This window comes from Trachinotus anak, unplaced genomic scaffold (genome assembly GCF_046630095.1).
Source record: "Trachinotus anak isolate AG129_WGS33_773 ecotype Australia unplaced genomic scaffold, CSIRO_AGI_Tana_v1 ptg000032l, whole genome shotgun sequence".
In the NCBI taxonomy this organism is placed as follows: Eukaryota; Metazoa; Chordata; class Actinopteri; order Carangiformes; family Carangidae; genus Trachinotus; species Trachinotus anak.
The window spans coordinates 4,781,405-4,795,404 of NW_027273883.1; the positions used below are offsets into that span (position 1 = coordinate 4,781,405).

The 14,000-nt window shown below is 41.7% G+C and overlaps 1 protein-coding gene across 1 annotated transcript; it reads left to right on the plus strand.

Annotated features, from left to right (window-relative positions):
• Window positions 1-11,613, plus strand: mios (missing oocyte, meiosis regulator, homolog (Drosophila)). Its single transcript, XM_071468297.1, has 12 exons — window positions 1-128; window positions 928-1,794; window positions 1,956-2,445; window positions 3,196-3,294; window positions 3,454-3,708; window positions 6,578-6,747; window positions 7,391-7,456; window positions 7,606-7,764; window positions 8,921-9,073; window positions 9,877-10,081; window positions 10,357-10,486; window positions 11,100-11,613. Exons 2-12 carry the CDS (start codon window positions 976-978, stop codon window positions 11,188-11,190), a joined length of 2,637 nt encoding a protein of 878 aa, XP_071324398.1. The 5' UTR covers window positions 1-128; window positions 928-975; the 3' UTR covers window positions 11,191-11,613.
• The last annotated feature ends 2,387 nt before the right edge of the window (window positions 11,614-14,000 follow it).

Below are 14,000 nucleotides of genomic sequence, written 5' to 3' on the forward strand. Positions count from 1 at the left end.
CTTTTCTGACCGCACGGACGTATTTTAGTGTAACACACAACAATCTGTCGGGCTCGAAGTTGAGTCCCTGTCCGACATGTGTATGTCAAATCTTAACTCGGTGGCTCATTTAAACCTTCTCTATGCGTGTAAGTAATACACCGCCGTTGATATTGCACAGTATTAAAACCGTTTTTCGTTGCTAGCTCAATCAGCTTTAGCTACACTGTCATATTTTAACCCGCCCTTCAGTCTTTAGCATTAGCTTAGTCGAGCTAGCATGTCAACAAACTTATAAATTTAGTTTTTGCTACTTTAACGTTTTAGCAAATAACAAATTACACATCTTCACGACTTCACAAGGCTTTTTTTTATTTCGTACAAATATGCTGCTATCTAGTTTTTCAGGCGTAGAGCTATAAAAAAAATCTTAGCTTTACATAACAGTTTAACTACTTCACACAAAAATGTTACTTTAACAGAGCTGTAATATTTTGTTCTGTGTGTGTTGTAAAACCTTGGTCCATTGCAGTCAGGAGACCATACAGTTTAACATTGTCATATAATGATAAGCACTACAGCTGAGTTAATGTATACAGGGCGGCCGGGTAATTTTGCAGCCCTTCGTCCTTGGTTAGGTTTTTATATCTATGTTAAAACAGCCAAAACAAGTGAGTAGATAATGAATAGATAGTAGAATCAGGATGAAAACAACATGACATATAACATTGACTGTGTAATGTATATGTAAATGACTAACCAAAGATTCTATCCATAGTTGAAGATATTGTTAATCCACTCTTTTCTCTTTAAGTCCAGTTATACCCTCTAATATAGTTTTTATGAATGACAACTTGTCAAAGCGTAGCAAATGCCTGTGTTTATTGTGTATTACTTTGGTGTCACTAGTAATGTGGTAATTTCTGTGTCAATCTGTCCTCTTTCTAGGTTGTAGAAGGCAGATTCCTCTGAGATCCTTCTAGCTGCTTCTGAATCATGAGTGGCTCTAAGCCAGACATCCTGTGGTCTCCCCACCACCCTGACCGCTATGTCATCTGTGACTCTGAACTGGGACTGTACCGTATTGGACCTGTGGGCAGCGCAGAAACCAAGGCGGGCACACTCCCACTCTCTGAAGAAACTGCTGCTACTTTACTAGCCATTAACTCTGACACCCCGTACATGAAATGTGTGGCCTGGTACCCGAAACACGAGCCTGAGTGTTTACTTGCTGTGGGCCAAGCTAATGGCAGGGTAGTGCTCACCAGCTTGGGCCAGAGCCACAACTCCACATGTAAGGAGCTTGTGGGGAAAGAGTTTGTGCCCAAGCACGCTCGTCAATGTAACACTTTAGCCTGGAACCCTGTGGATAGCAACTTGCTGGCCGCTGGCCTGGACAAGCACAGAGCAGACTTCTCTGTTCTCATATGGGACATCAGCAGTAAGTTTTCCCCAGAGGCCAGCGTAACGGCCGAGAAGATTCGTCTCTCGTCGGTGGATTTGGACTCAAGCTCAGTAGTGACCAAACCCCTATATGAGCTTGGCCAGAATGATGCTTGCCTGTCCCTCTGCTGGCTGCTTCGTGACCCAAAGCTGCTGTTGGCTGGCATGCACCGGAACCTTGCAATATTTGACCTGAGAAACACAAGCCAGAAAACATTTGTCAATACCAAGGCCATCCAGGGGGTGACAGTCGATCCACACTTCCATGACCGTGTGGCTTCCTTCTTTGAAGGCCAGGTGGCCATCTGGGATCTGAGGAAGTTTGAGAAGCCTGTGCTCACACTCACTGAGCAGCCAAAGCCACTTACTAAGGTATAACAGGTTTTGATTCTGAGTAGATGAGTTAATGTTCATGTGTCATGAGAGTTGTGTTTTTATAGCTCTTTAGCAGAGGCAGTTTATTGGTAAAATATTGGTACATTCAATTTTTGTAGGCAGAAACCTGGTGGTTAATTAAGTGACATCATTTTCAGGTGGCTTGGTGCCCAACTCGCACGGGCCTGCTGGCCACTCTGACACGTGACAGCAACATCATCCGCCTTTATGACATGCAGCACACTCCTACACCCATCGGTGACGAGACAGAGCCCACCATCATCGAGCGAAGCGTGCAGCCCTGCGAAAGCCAGATCGGCAGCTTCGCTTGGCACCCGTCCTCTCAGAATCGCATGGTGGTGGTCTCAGCAGCCAACCGGGTCATGACTGATTTCACCGTGTTTGAGCGCATCTCGCTGGCCTGGAGCTCCACCACCTCGCTCATGTGGGCGTGCGGCAGACACCTGTACGACTGTGTGGAGGACGGGGCCGATGGAGTGGAGAGCACGATTGAGAAAGACATCGCCACTAAGATGAGACAGAGGGCTCAGTCCAGGTACGGGCATGATACCGTCCAGGTGTGGAAGAACCACCTGCTGGCTGGAGGGAATGATCCCCAGCTCAAGTCTTTGTGGTACGATCTGTTCTATATCCTTTATGATTGTGAAGTGGTGGATAAGTTTACTGGAGTTGTAACTCTCATTTTATTGCTGGTATAATTGATATTGATAAATCAGTGATACTCCTTAAAAGATGCTCTGCAGAGATGCTGTGTATTCAATAGTTGTGTTGCAGTTGTCCTTCTTGCTCAGCATTATTATTATTTCTCCTTTTTCACAACCACCTGCACAGGTGTGGAGAACACATTTGACCCTAACTATAGAATTATTTTAATACATGCAGTAATTAAAAGGATATTATACTATCAGAGCCACTATGTCGAGATGGTTCATGTGGTTGCAACACCTTAAAATTATTTTCGTGTGCACTTTGCTGAAAGATGCGATGAAAATAAATCGGGGATTGTGGTGAAAACACCTCCAATAATCATCATAATATCTCCCCTAAGCACTTGTATTATCTAGTATGTCACAGAAGCATTTTTTTTAAATAGAGGCTGATATATTATCTTTAAAATAACTTTGTTATTTAGGAATAAAAACCTGCAGATATACTACACAAGAAATGTAGAGGTCTTCTGTAATAAGCACTAATTATTAAAGTAAAAATAAAACTCTTGATGTCATCAATTCAGCAGAGAAAACAGTTCTTCTCTCCTCAGTTGGTGCAGTTGAAGTGAGTTAATGTTACATTCTGTAGTTCTCTAGTGGCATAGTTTTAACTTTTCCATGTGCTATTATGTTTCAATGTCAGTTATAATTCCTATGTAAGCATCACATATGAAGCAGTGTGCAGAGGATATGGAGCTGAAACTGCAGGGGAACAAACAGTCTATTGTCTACTCTGGTATCAAGAACATTGTCAAGACCAGCTCAGGTAAGAAACTGACACACTCACCCTCTAATAGGATATCATGAATCAGACCTTGGTTAAATAGTATTTGCAAACATTTAAAGATTTGTGTTATCCTGCACTGATCATCATCAGTACATCGCAAAATTTGATATTCACTTCATGTCTTTTTCGTCAACCCAGGCACAACAGAGAGCCGCAAGTGCTGGAGCGGCTCAGACCGTCAGACAGATGTGCCGCGGTACCACAGCGAGGAGCGCTGCCTCGCCCTGCGGCTCTGTGGCTGGATCAGCCGGGGGCCTGAAATCGATGTGGAGACCTTCCTGCGATCACTGGAGCAGGACCGTGAGTGGGAGCGGGCAGCTGCCGTCGCTCTGTTCAACCTGGACATCCGCCGGGCCATCCAGATCCTCAACAAAGGAGCCACTGCTGAGAAGGGTGAGTGCTGCAGAACTGTGGAGGGTGGGAGGTGTCAAGAGAGAGCAGAGGGATAGGAAACAGGTGTGACTTTGAAGCCAAGTATTGACAGGAAAGAGAAATGCCTACATCAAACACATTACTGCAGTTGTAGTGCTGTCGTTTTTAATTGACATAAACTTATGTAATCACATTTCTGTGCATTACAACTGTGACTAGTGATCATTTTCTGGATTAACTGTTTGGTCTAGAAAACATTGGGAAACAGTGAAAAATACACTTCACAATATCAAAGAGCAGAAGTTTACATCATCCAATGTCCTGTTTTTTTCTCCGACTAACTAAACTGTCTAAATCCTCAAAATATTTAATTTACTATGACATAAGACCAACAAATTCTCACACTTGACAACTTGGAATCATTAAACATTTGGCATTTTTGCCTGAAAAATTAGTTAAACAATTCATAGATCAATGCAGAGATTAATCTACTAATCCTTGCGTTGCTAATGTGCTTAGTCTCATGTGTTGTACTGCAGAAGCAGTAAAAATCCCAACCAGTTAAATAATCATAAACTTTCAAATCACCTTTTTTCTCATCCCATTGTTTTACACTCCACAGTGATCTGCCTCTGCATCATTGTGTTTTTTAACATCATGCTGCTTCAACAGGAAATTAAGTAAGCAACATTTATTGTAACATTTGTTAACTCATGATTCCTGCACACTTCTAGAGCTTGGAGAAATGCATGTAATGCACTGGTCAAAAACTGCTCAGAAATATAGAAAACATGTTACTGTGCAACATAGAGTGATTTGAGAGCCTTTTAGTAATATTTTGATATTTGTTGCTGTGAATAAAAACACTTAGAGTGATATTAACAAAATATTAGCTGGTGTAAATCACGTTAAACCCCAACCAAAATCTTCAAAATGAAATGAAATGAAATCATGGTCTTGGGGAATTTAAAAAATGTAGCAACAGCAGAAGCGCCTGTTTTTCACCATACACTGATCAGCTGCAGTTTGAAGATGGAGAGAGGAGGCTCTTGTTTACACACGTCTTGACTAAGAAAAATTCCACCAATGTAGGTCAAACGTTTTTCTGCGGTGTGTTCTAATGAGGGTTTCCTGAGCATGACTAATGGGGTCATTCATTAGATAAGGCGTGTCAACAGAGTTACAGTGTTTTTTCTCTAACAGCAGCTCTGACATTACGAACTGATTGTCATCTGCTCACTCGAACAAACATATGAACATTTCTGATAGTGGTTCAGTTAAGTTTGACATGGTAATGACATGATTCTGCAGCTGCCTTTGTCATTTTTGCAGAAAAAGACAATCAAAGTATTTTATTTATTTTGGTGAATGTACAGTTTAAATTTAATATCAGTCTAATTTTTTAGAGATCGTTTGACATTTCATTTTCATTCTTTGTCTTTTCGAGAGTTATTTGAGAAACTTCACGAATCACTCATGTCTTTTTGCTAAATAAGAAACTACAGCTATACTGCAAGCTTAGCATAAAGACTAGAAACAGGAGGAAACAGCTAGCCTACCTAGCTACCTTTCCAAAGGTAAATCTACCTACTCCACCTCTAAAGCTCATTAATTAACACATTATGTTTCCTTTGTTTTTATCCGTACAAACATTATGGTGTAAGAAAAGTAACGTTTAGGTTGTAATGAATTCATTTTTGAGCTTTAGTTTTTTTTTTAAACCTGTGGACAGAACCATGCTCTCTGTTTCCACCTGGGGTCTCCTGGCTGTAGCTTCTTATTTAGCAGACAGATATGACAATATCAGTTTGTACTTACTCTGTAGTCCCTAACACTGGATATTGACTGTAACTTCATATTTACCACACAGACATGACAGTGGCAATCTAATCATCTAACATTGCAAGAAAGCAAATAAGTAATTCTCAAAATGAACAAACTAAGTACTCCTTTAAGTTTACGGATTTTGAAACAGTGATTCACTCTGGCCTTCTGAAATCTTCCATGAACACATTTCATGATGTTAAATAATACACAGCCTTCAAAGAAAACCTACCTATTTCTTTCTTTCCTCCAAACAAGTCGCCTGTACCTGTGAGAAGAGAAAGGGATTTAAGGCGCTCCTCAGGTTTTTTTGAAGGCTGTAGCGTGAGCAAAGAGAGATGGAGTTGTTTTTAATGTGACCAACATTAATAATATATCTATACAGAATAGTCAAAACTGCCCCTAGGGTAGTTCCTACTATAGTGGATGTCTCCTGGACCACATTTTGCAAAACCTTATGCAGTCTAATACAACCATCTTGCAATAAATCCCCCATCATGAAGATTATAATGATCAGTTTTTCTTGAAACCGTGTCAAAGAGGTGTTGATTCAACCTTGTGATCATTATGGAGGCTGCAAATTCTGGTGCCATTTAACTGTACTGCATACAAAGAGGTGCATCTGTTGTTTAATCTACCCTCATTGTTTTGAATGGGGTGGACGAAATAATAGGAGCACCTCTCAACATGACACAATGCAATTCAATGACACCACAGACTACATCCTCCAGAATGATCATACAGTTGAATCAACACCTCTGTAACACAGTTTTAACAAACACTGAACATTATAATCTTCATGATGCAGGATTTATTGCAGGGTAGTTGTATTGGACTGCATTATGTTTAGGCAGGTGTTCCTAATAAATTGACAACTGAGTGTATTCTTCATAGAGAAGCAAAACTAGACTAAATTAGACTTGAACACTTGTCTCAGAAGCTCCATCCTCTCGGTGAAAAACTCTGTGCTCAGATGTAGTTTCTGCCCGACCACAGTGCTGCGCTCACAGTAAAGACTCTGCAGAAGGTAAATAAATCTGCTCGCTGGACTTCTTGTTATTTGCAGGTGACCTGAACCTGAATGTGGTTGCCATGGCTCTGTCAGGCTACACCGATGAGAAGTCCTCCCTGTGGAGGGAGATGTGCAGCTCTCTGAGGCTCCAGCTGAAGAACCCCTACCTCTGCGTCATGTTTGCCTTTCTCACCAGTGAGCCTGGAGCCTATGATGGCGTGCTGGTATTGGTTCTCTAAATATCACAGACTTTTGAAAGATAGCAGAAAAAAAAAATTCATTGGCACTCTCTTCTCACTTCACAGTAGCCATTTTGTTTTCACTTCATAAAAACCTTTACATATGTGATGAAAAAGTAGGTTATACTCCATTGGTCTTTATTGAGAAAAATCCTCAGGTGCACAGGAGGAGATGTGTTTTACATTTCCATCATCAGTGCTGTAAGTCATAAAACACTTAGTGAAAGTGAACCGGTGCCTAGAACAGAGTGTATGTTTCTGCTTTTTCCTCCCTCAGTTGCATCACATTCTGGCCCCCAGCTGTTGTCAGATTTATTTATCTCTTCAGACCTTTTCCTGGCCAAAAGTGATGACTCCATAATAATAACATTCAGTCAAGTCAATCTGCCTTCGTTTCCTTCCATCTTTTTTTTTTTTTTTTCCAGAATTGATAGGTGAAAAGATGATTGGCTTCCTGTAGGTCTGTGTCACAGAGAAGAGAAACTTTTTTGTGCCACTGTCGAGCCTGTTATTTTGTGTACTGAATATTAGAAGCACATTGTTAATTGAAATTTTTCTCAAAAATTTGAAACAAAAATGTTTTGCTGGAAGCATCAAGAAAAGATCAAATTCTGTGTTTGTGTTTCAGTATGAGAGCAGTGTTGCCGTACGAGACCGAGTCGCCTTTGCCTGTATGTTTCTCAGCGACGCACAGGTAACACATCACAACGCCAAGCTTCTAACAGCAGATTACGTCCTGATAATACCATGTTATAGCTCTGAATGCAGTGTTTCCCATTGAAAATTGTTAATAGTGTATGGTGTGTTTGATAAGCCAGATCTCTCTTGGGTATTTGGTTGCAGCTGCCTCGATACATCGACAAACTAACCAATGAGATGAAGGAGGTGGGCAACCTGGAGGGCATCCTGCTGACGGGACTGAGTAAAGACGGTGTAGATCTCATGGAGAGCTACGTGGACCACACTGGAGATGTCCAGACTGCCAGCTTCTGCATGCTGAAGGTACAAAAATACAGACAATTCATGCAAACTAATGTCCTTTTTGTACTTCTACATTCACACCAATGAGTATCAAGAAAAAAGTAGGTATTTAGCGGCCAAATCTGTCAATAGCATTTGGCTACGTGACGATAGCTGTTTGTGTTATCTCATAAAAATCAATGAAGAGAGGTACGTGGAGCAACCCAATAGCTGAAAGGTTAGGGCGCAGGCCATGTGGGCAGAACTGTCCTATAAATGAAGGCAAAATGCCCAAAAAATGATAATTTAACTGAGCATGTTCAGAGTGTTAATATAGTACCTACACAAAAAAAACACAGAAATCTCACTTTATACAATGTGGGATCTTTAAGTTAATTAAAAATAGTACTCCAAAAAATATTGAATACACACGTGCCTGTGCCTCCATCCCATCTGTAAAACTACATGGACCCCACATTGAATAATGCAAGAAAAAAAAGCCTCATGGTTGAACCTAGTTCCCAACTCTTACACCATTTATTTATTATTTATTTATTGATTTATTAGGGAAGGTGACACCAGTGTCTGTGAAGGGAGTACTAGTGATTAAAACTACAGACAATAGCCCCAGTAAGCTACAGGATGTACCCAAAATACAAGGTTTAATGAGTAACCTAAATGAACTCAATACAAATCTGCAACAAAAAAAAAAAACTGTCTCTTGCACACTTGGAGAAATCGATGCACATGCTAAAACATGCCTCGTCGTTCCAAAAAGGTCACAACTGTTATTCCTTACATAATTGCTTCCTCCTAAACAATACAAAGCGAACCTCATTGGAGTTGTTTGCTCCCCAGCGTTTGTAACGAAATGATAAAAAAATTGAAGTGGTAGAACAGGTCTGTAGCTCTTTATTGTTCTGTAGAACAACTACCTTGGCTTTATTTATTACCTGCTCTAACCTGTGCCTGAAAAGAGCAGCAAATGCATATACCTTAGATATGTATACACAAACACGTACACATTCCACGGGAGGGATTGGTGCAGGAAGAGGCAGGAAGGGTGAGCTTTGTGGAAACAGTTCCCTGTGTTGTTCAAGTACACTCTGATTTCTTTCTTGCTTTCCCATGCTGCACCCAAACTGAAGTGAAAATATGAAACAGGCCGAAGCATTAAAAAAAAACTCTTTTCCAACAGGGTTCACCAGGTGAAGTGTTGAAGGACCCTCGAGTCCAATGCTGGATAGAAAACTACCGCAACCTGCTGGACGCGTGGAGGTTCTGGCACAAACGGGCCGAGTTTGACATCCACCGAGGCAAACTAGACCCCAGTTCCAAACCACTAGCCCAGGTAACAAATGTCGAGCAAGGATTTTTTAAATAACTGTGTTGCTGAAACAACCTAATTGATTAGGTGACAGTTTTGCTGATCATCATTTCTCAAATGTGAGCATTTTTCATTTTTCATTGTCATTGGTGAATGTTTCGCTCTGTTGGCCAAACTACACAAGGAATTTCAAAAATTTGAAACAATAAACATATTAATTATTAATGAAAATATGTTGCATAAGTTTCAGCCATAAACAATTTTCTTTGATAATGTCAGTCATTAAAAGTTACTGATTAGGTTTGATAAAAGAAAAAGAAATGCTTTGTTGTTTATTGTCTCAGTAAAACAGCATCACAGTTTATCTCTCCCGGCTCTGGTGTTATGTGGCACTGGCAGTCTGTCTGTTTACTGTCTTAGACATTACTACACTCATAACTAAATAGGATGCTTATACTGTTTATTACAGCGCACGTTTGTGCCAAGCAATCTGAAGAGTGTCAGCTAAGCGCATAATACCCACAGCTCTTCTCATCATAAAACCTGTGTGCTAGTCTGTTGCATACACTCTGCTTTAATAGACTTTTTAAAAAGCCTATACTAAGAATGATTTTATGGGTGATTATGAGGACCGTGGTGTCCTGCAAACACCACCTAACATTCCTGTAATCACAGTTAAGCATGCTGGGATATTTTCTGTATTATCTAATATTTATCTCTGCTAAAAAAAGAACCCCTTACACCTGGTGAGTATGCGCTAGTTGGTGTTTACCTTCATGTTCACCGGTACTTATCAACTGACCTTTGTGTTTGTTCTTGCACGACAGGTGTTTGTGAGCTGCAACTTCTGTGGGAAGTCCATCTCCTACAGCTGCTCGGCGATGCCGCACCAGGGCCGCGGCTTCAGCCAGTACGGTGTCAGCGGCTCACCCACCAAGTCAAAAGTCACCAGTTGCCCTGGCTGCAGGAAACCGCTGCCACGCTGTGCCCTCTGCCTCATGAACATGGGCACACCTGTTTCCAATTGCCCAGGTAAGCTGCCCTGTGTGGAGTGTGTGTCAACAGATGCTCAGCTGATATTTGCAGTAACAGGAACACAACTTGGAGCAGCTTAAGTGGCTATAATACTTAACTGAGCATTTGCAGGCAAGAATCTGTGGACTTTGATCAGCATCTATGGGCAGTTGCACCTGTGAGTGCAGCAGCCAATCCAGCGTCTTCATCGCTGTGATATCACTCATTCCAACGTTGACAGATTTGACTGATTATTAATATTGACTTGTGGATAAATATGTTTCTTTTGGCAGGAACAGGAAAGTCTGATGAGAAGGTGGACTTGACAAGGGAGAACAAACTCGCTCAGTTCAACAACTGGTTCACCTGGTGTCACAACTGTCGACACGGCGGCCACGCTGGCCATATGCTCAGCTGGTTCAGGTGGGACTCACTGAATGCTGCATGTGTGTCGATAATATTAAGACGTATGTGAACACGGTTAATGCTGCGGTCAATGTTCTGTTCATTTGATTCCTGATTCTGAAACAAAAATCAAAAAGAAAGGCAAGAATGTAGAATTCTGTGTCAGTTTTCACATTAGGAATAATTACATAACCACTCAGATGCAGAAATTGATTATCGGATTATAGGAGGTGATCATTGCATCCTCTTTGAGGGTAAAGCTAATGGGTGGAAATAATATCCCTGTGGCAAAACCAGCTTTCCTTGACTTTTGTTCTGTGCTTTGTTTTATTACTGGGTTAGTATATAAAATACAGAACTTTGAGCCGTATTCCTTGTGCATCATAAATTCAGTGCATCATAAAATGCTTCGATATTCATTCTTCTTGGCAGTTTTCAAAACCAGGCTCTGAAATTATTTTTATTATTTTCAGCATTCACAGTGTTATGAGTAGAGGGTACTCTGACCTGCTCTGCCCCTCTGTATTCTTATGGCCAAAATCTACAAACTTCTGTATCATCTGTAGTTTACACTTTGCCTCTTGTCTTCATGTAGTTTGTTTCTAAACTGACCTCTACGTGTCTATTACAGAGACCACACAGAGTGCCCGGTGTCAGCTTGTACATGTAAATGCATGCAGCTGGACACCACAGGGAACCTGGTGCCTTCAGACAGCAGCTAAACAGGAGGAACCTGATGGACTCTGAAGCCAAACACCAGCCCAGAGCCAACCAGCGTGGGGTCACTGCTGCACCTGCCACACTGACCACTGGGCAAGGGACAAAGGGTGACAGCAGTGTCCTCTTCTGAAGTGGCTGCTTGAAAAGAAATATTGAAATATTGGTAACTTATAGTCTAGTGAATGTAACCTTGTAACAGAGCCCTATATGAAGAAGGGAGGCAGCATGTGTTACTGATCTGACTAACTGAAGCAATGATAGAAAGGGAGCACATGCAAACTCACTGCTCTGCTAATGAAAATCCCACTCAGGACAAATACAAGAGGTTCCGCTGTAATCAGCCTCTTCCAATCTAACCTGAATCAGGCTCGTGGTTTTGTTGTGATCTATTAAAAAAAAAAAAAAAAAAAAAAAAAAAAATCAAATGTCCACTCACACATCAGGTTGTAAAGATGTGAACACAGGTGCCAATATGTCTGAGCTATATTTTCTGGTTTATTACGCTATTTAGCGTCTGTGTTTGTCTTATGAAAGGATCTTCACATACCTCATGAAAGCATTGTTCGGGGTGAAGGATGGTACCCCGGGTGACGAAGCGGAGTCTAGCGCACAATAACAAAACTCTCTTGCTCTCTTCATGTTCTTCTGTGCCACTGTTCATCTGGCATTGTGCGGGAGGGCTTCCAGTGTGTGGGGTGGTTTTGGGGGGGACAGGGTGGGGAATTGAGAAGGTCGGTGTGGTGGGTGAGGAGGAGGAGGAGGAGGTGGAGGAGGAAGGTGGGAGGGTGCATCTGTATTCACCAGCCCACTCCAGGCCTGTGGCCCATGAAAGAAGCTCCCCAGAAAACAGCAGCTGCTCGGCACTCTGACAAGACCCTCCAGATTGTTCCCCTCATAAAGAACCTCAGCTGCCGGAACACTATTGACTCAAAGAGAGGGCGAGAGAACAGACAGCCTGAGCCCTGTACCCCCCCACCCTCCTTTCTACACCCTCCGACATACACAGACTTGCCCTCTCTTTCTTTCTCTCTCTCTCTGGTGCCCAAATTGCATCCAAAAACTATGCATACCACACATCAATCCAAGGATGGGCGCCGTCTGTGGGGGGACTGCCGTGTGTAAGCCGCATTGTAAATGGGTTTTCTCTCTTTCTCTGCCACCCTCCCCACTCTGTCACTAACCCAGGGAGGCATTGTAAGTGAGAGGCGGCCTGCACCAGAGCTGGCTAAATCACTTAGTCATGGAGTAGGGAGGAGGAGGAGTCGGAGGGGGGGGGCGCAGGAGCTACTGTATGCTGCTTTCACCAGGATCTCTTCCCGGTGTGGGAGGTTTTATAGGCCTGCATGCCCTTTTGTGAACTATTTTGGAGTGGAGCTGACAAATTGGCGAGCCGTGTAGCGTCCCAAAAAACAGAGTGGCTGGAATTTCATCCTTTCAGTGTTGCTTGTGTTTGCCTTTTAAATAAATTCCGACTGACAAATTGGAGCATTGCTGAATGGGGTCTTTTCCATACGTTTACATGGTTTATTTTTACATTATCATGTTTCATAGACACAGATGGCGTGGGTTTTCTGTTATGTGCATACTCGGATCTTTGCATAAATGCATTGAGTCACACCGTTTTCTCCCATGGGAACTCCCACAGAATCACAGACCATCAATGCAGCCTGGAAGATGGACTCTAACAAAAACAATGAAATTTGGGCCTCAGATCTACACATGCAATAAAACTCCGTATTACCTCGTTCTTGATCTTGGAAACAGCAAGTGACACGTCAGTTTCACCACAAGGTCCATTTGTAGCTGTTCTGGAGCTCTCAGTCTTATCACATGATCTTTCTCTGCAGATGCCATTTACCCATTTTTCATGTAATTGTAGATGACTTCTGTAAAAGAAGTCTGGTCAGTGTTGGCTTAAAATTGAGACTGAAACACACTCTTTACCTTGGAAAACAGCAGTTGACCAACAATCTGAATCAGAATCAACCTTATTGGCTTGGAATGTTTAAGCATACAAGAGATCTGACTCAGGTTTCCAATTGCTTTCAGTGCACTTATGCACAGTATCAAGAACAAATGTGCAGGAAAGTACACATGGATATACAGATGGAACAAGGTTTAACAAAGATAAGCAACCATAAGCATATAACTATTATGTACAGCAAAGTAAGAAAGGAAATATCTGTAAGCTAAGGCTGCCAAATATTTCCATTATCAGTTAATAGTTAGTTTATATAATGGTGAAAAAATGCACATCTCAACTCCCCAGAGCTCACTGTAACATCTTCAAATGTCCCGTGATGACTGACCAGCAGATCAGAACCAAAAAATGTGCAGTTTCCGATGACTGAAAACAGAGAAAAGCAGAAAATCCTTTTTGAAGGCTGGGATTTTGAAGGCTGGAATCACAGAATATGTGGTATTTTTATTATCATTCTTGCTTGAAAAATGACTGAACCGATTATTCCACTGTCAAAAGAGATGCAAATTATTTTTCTGTCAATGTACTAAACGATTAATCGACTAATCATTTCAGCTCTAATAAAAATAATGGACAACAACATTTACTGTAGTGTCTATTTATAGGTCAAAATGTCATGGCTATACAGTGCTGGAATACATATTGTGTGGATAATGGGGTCCATTAGCAGTGGTGAACAAAAAATTGGTTGTTGGGCCCCTGTTGACCCCCACTGGTCATGGCAGTTTTCACTGATGGTTGCAGCCTTCCAGTTCTCCTAGGATTGAATAATACTAACTTTCCGCAGACTGGTTTCTGTATGTGAATTACTTGACAGAAAATATCTGTGAT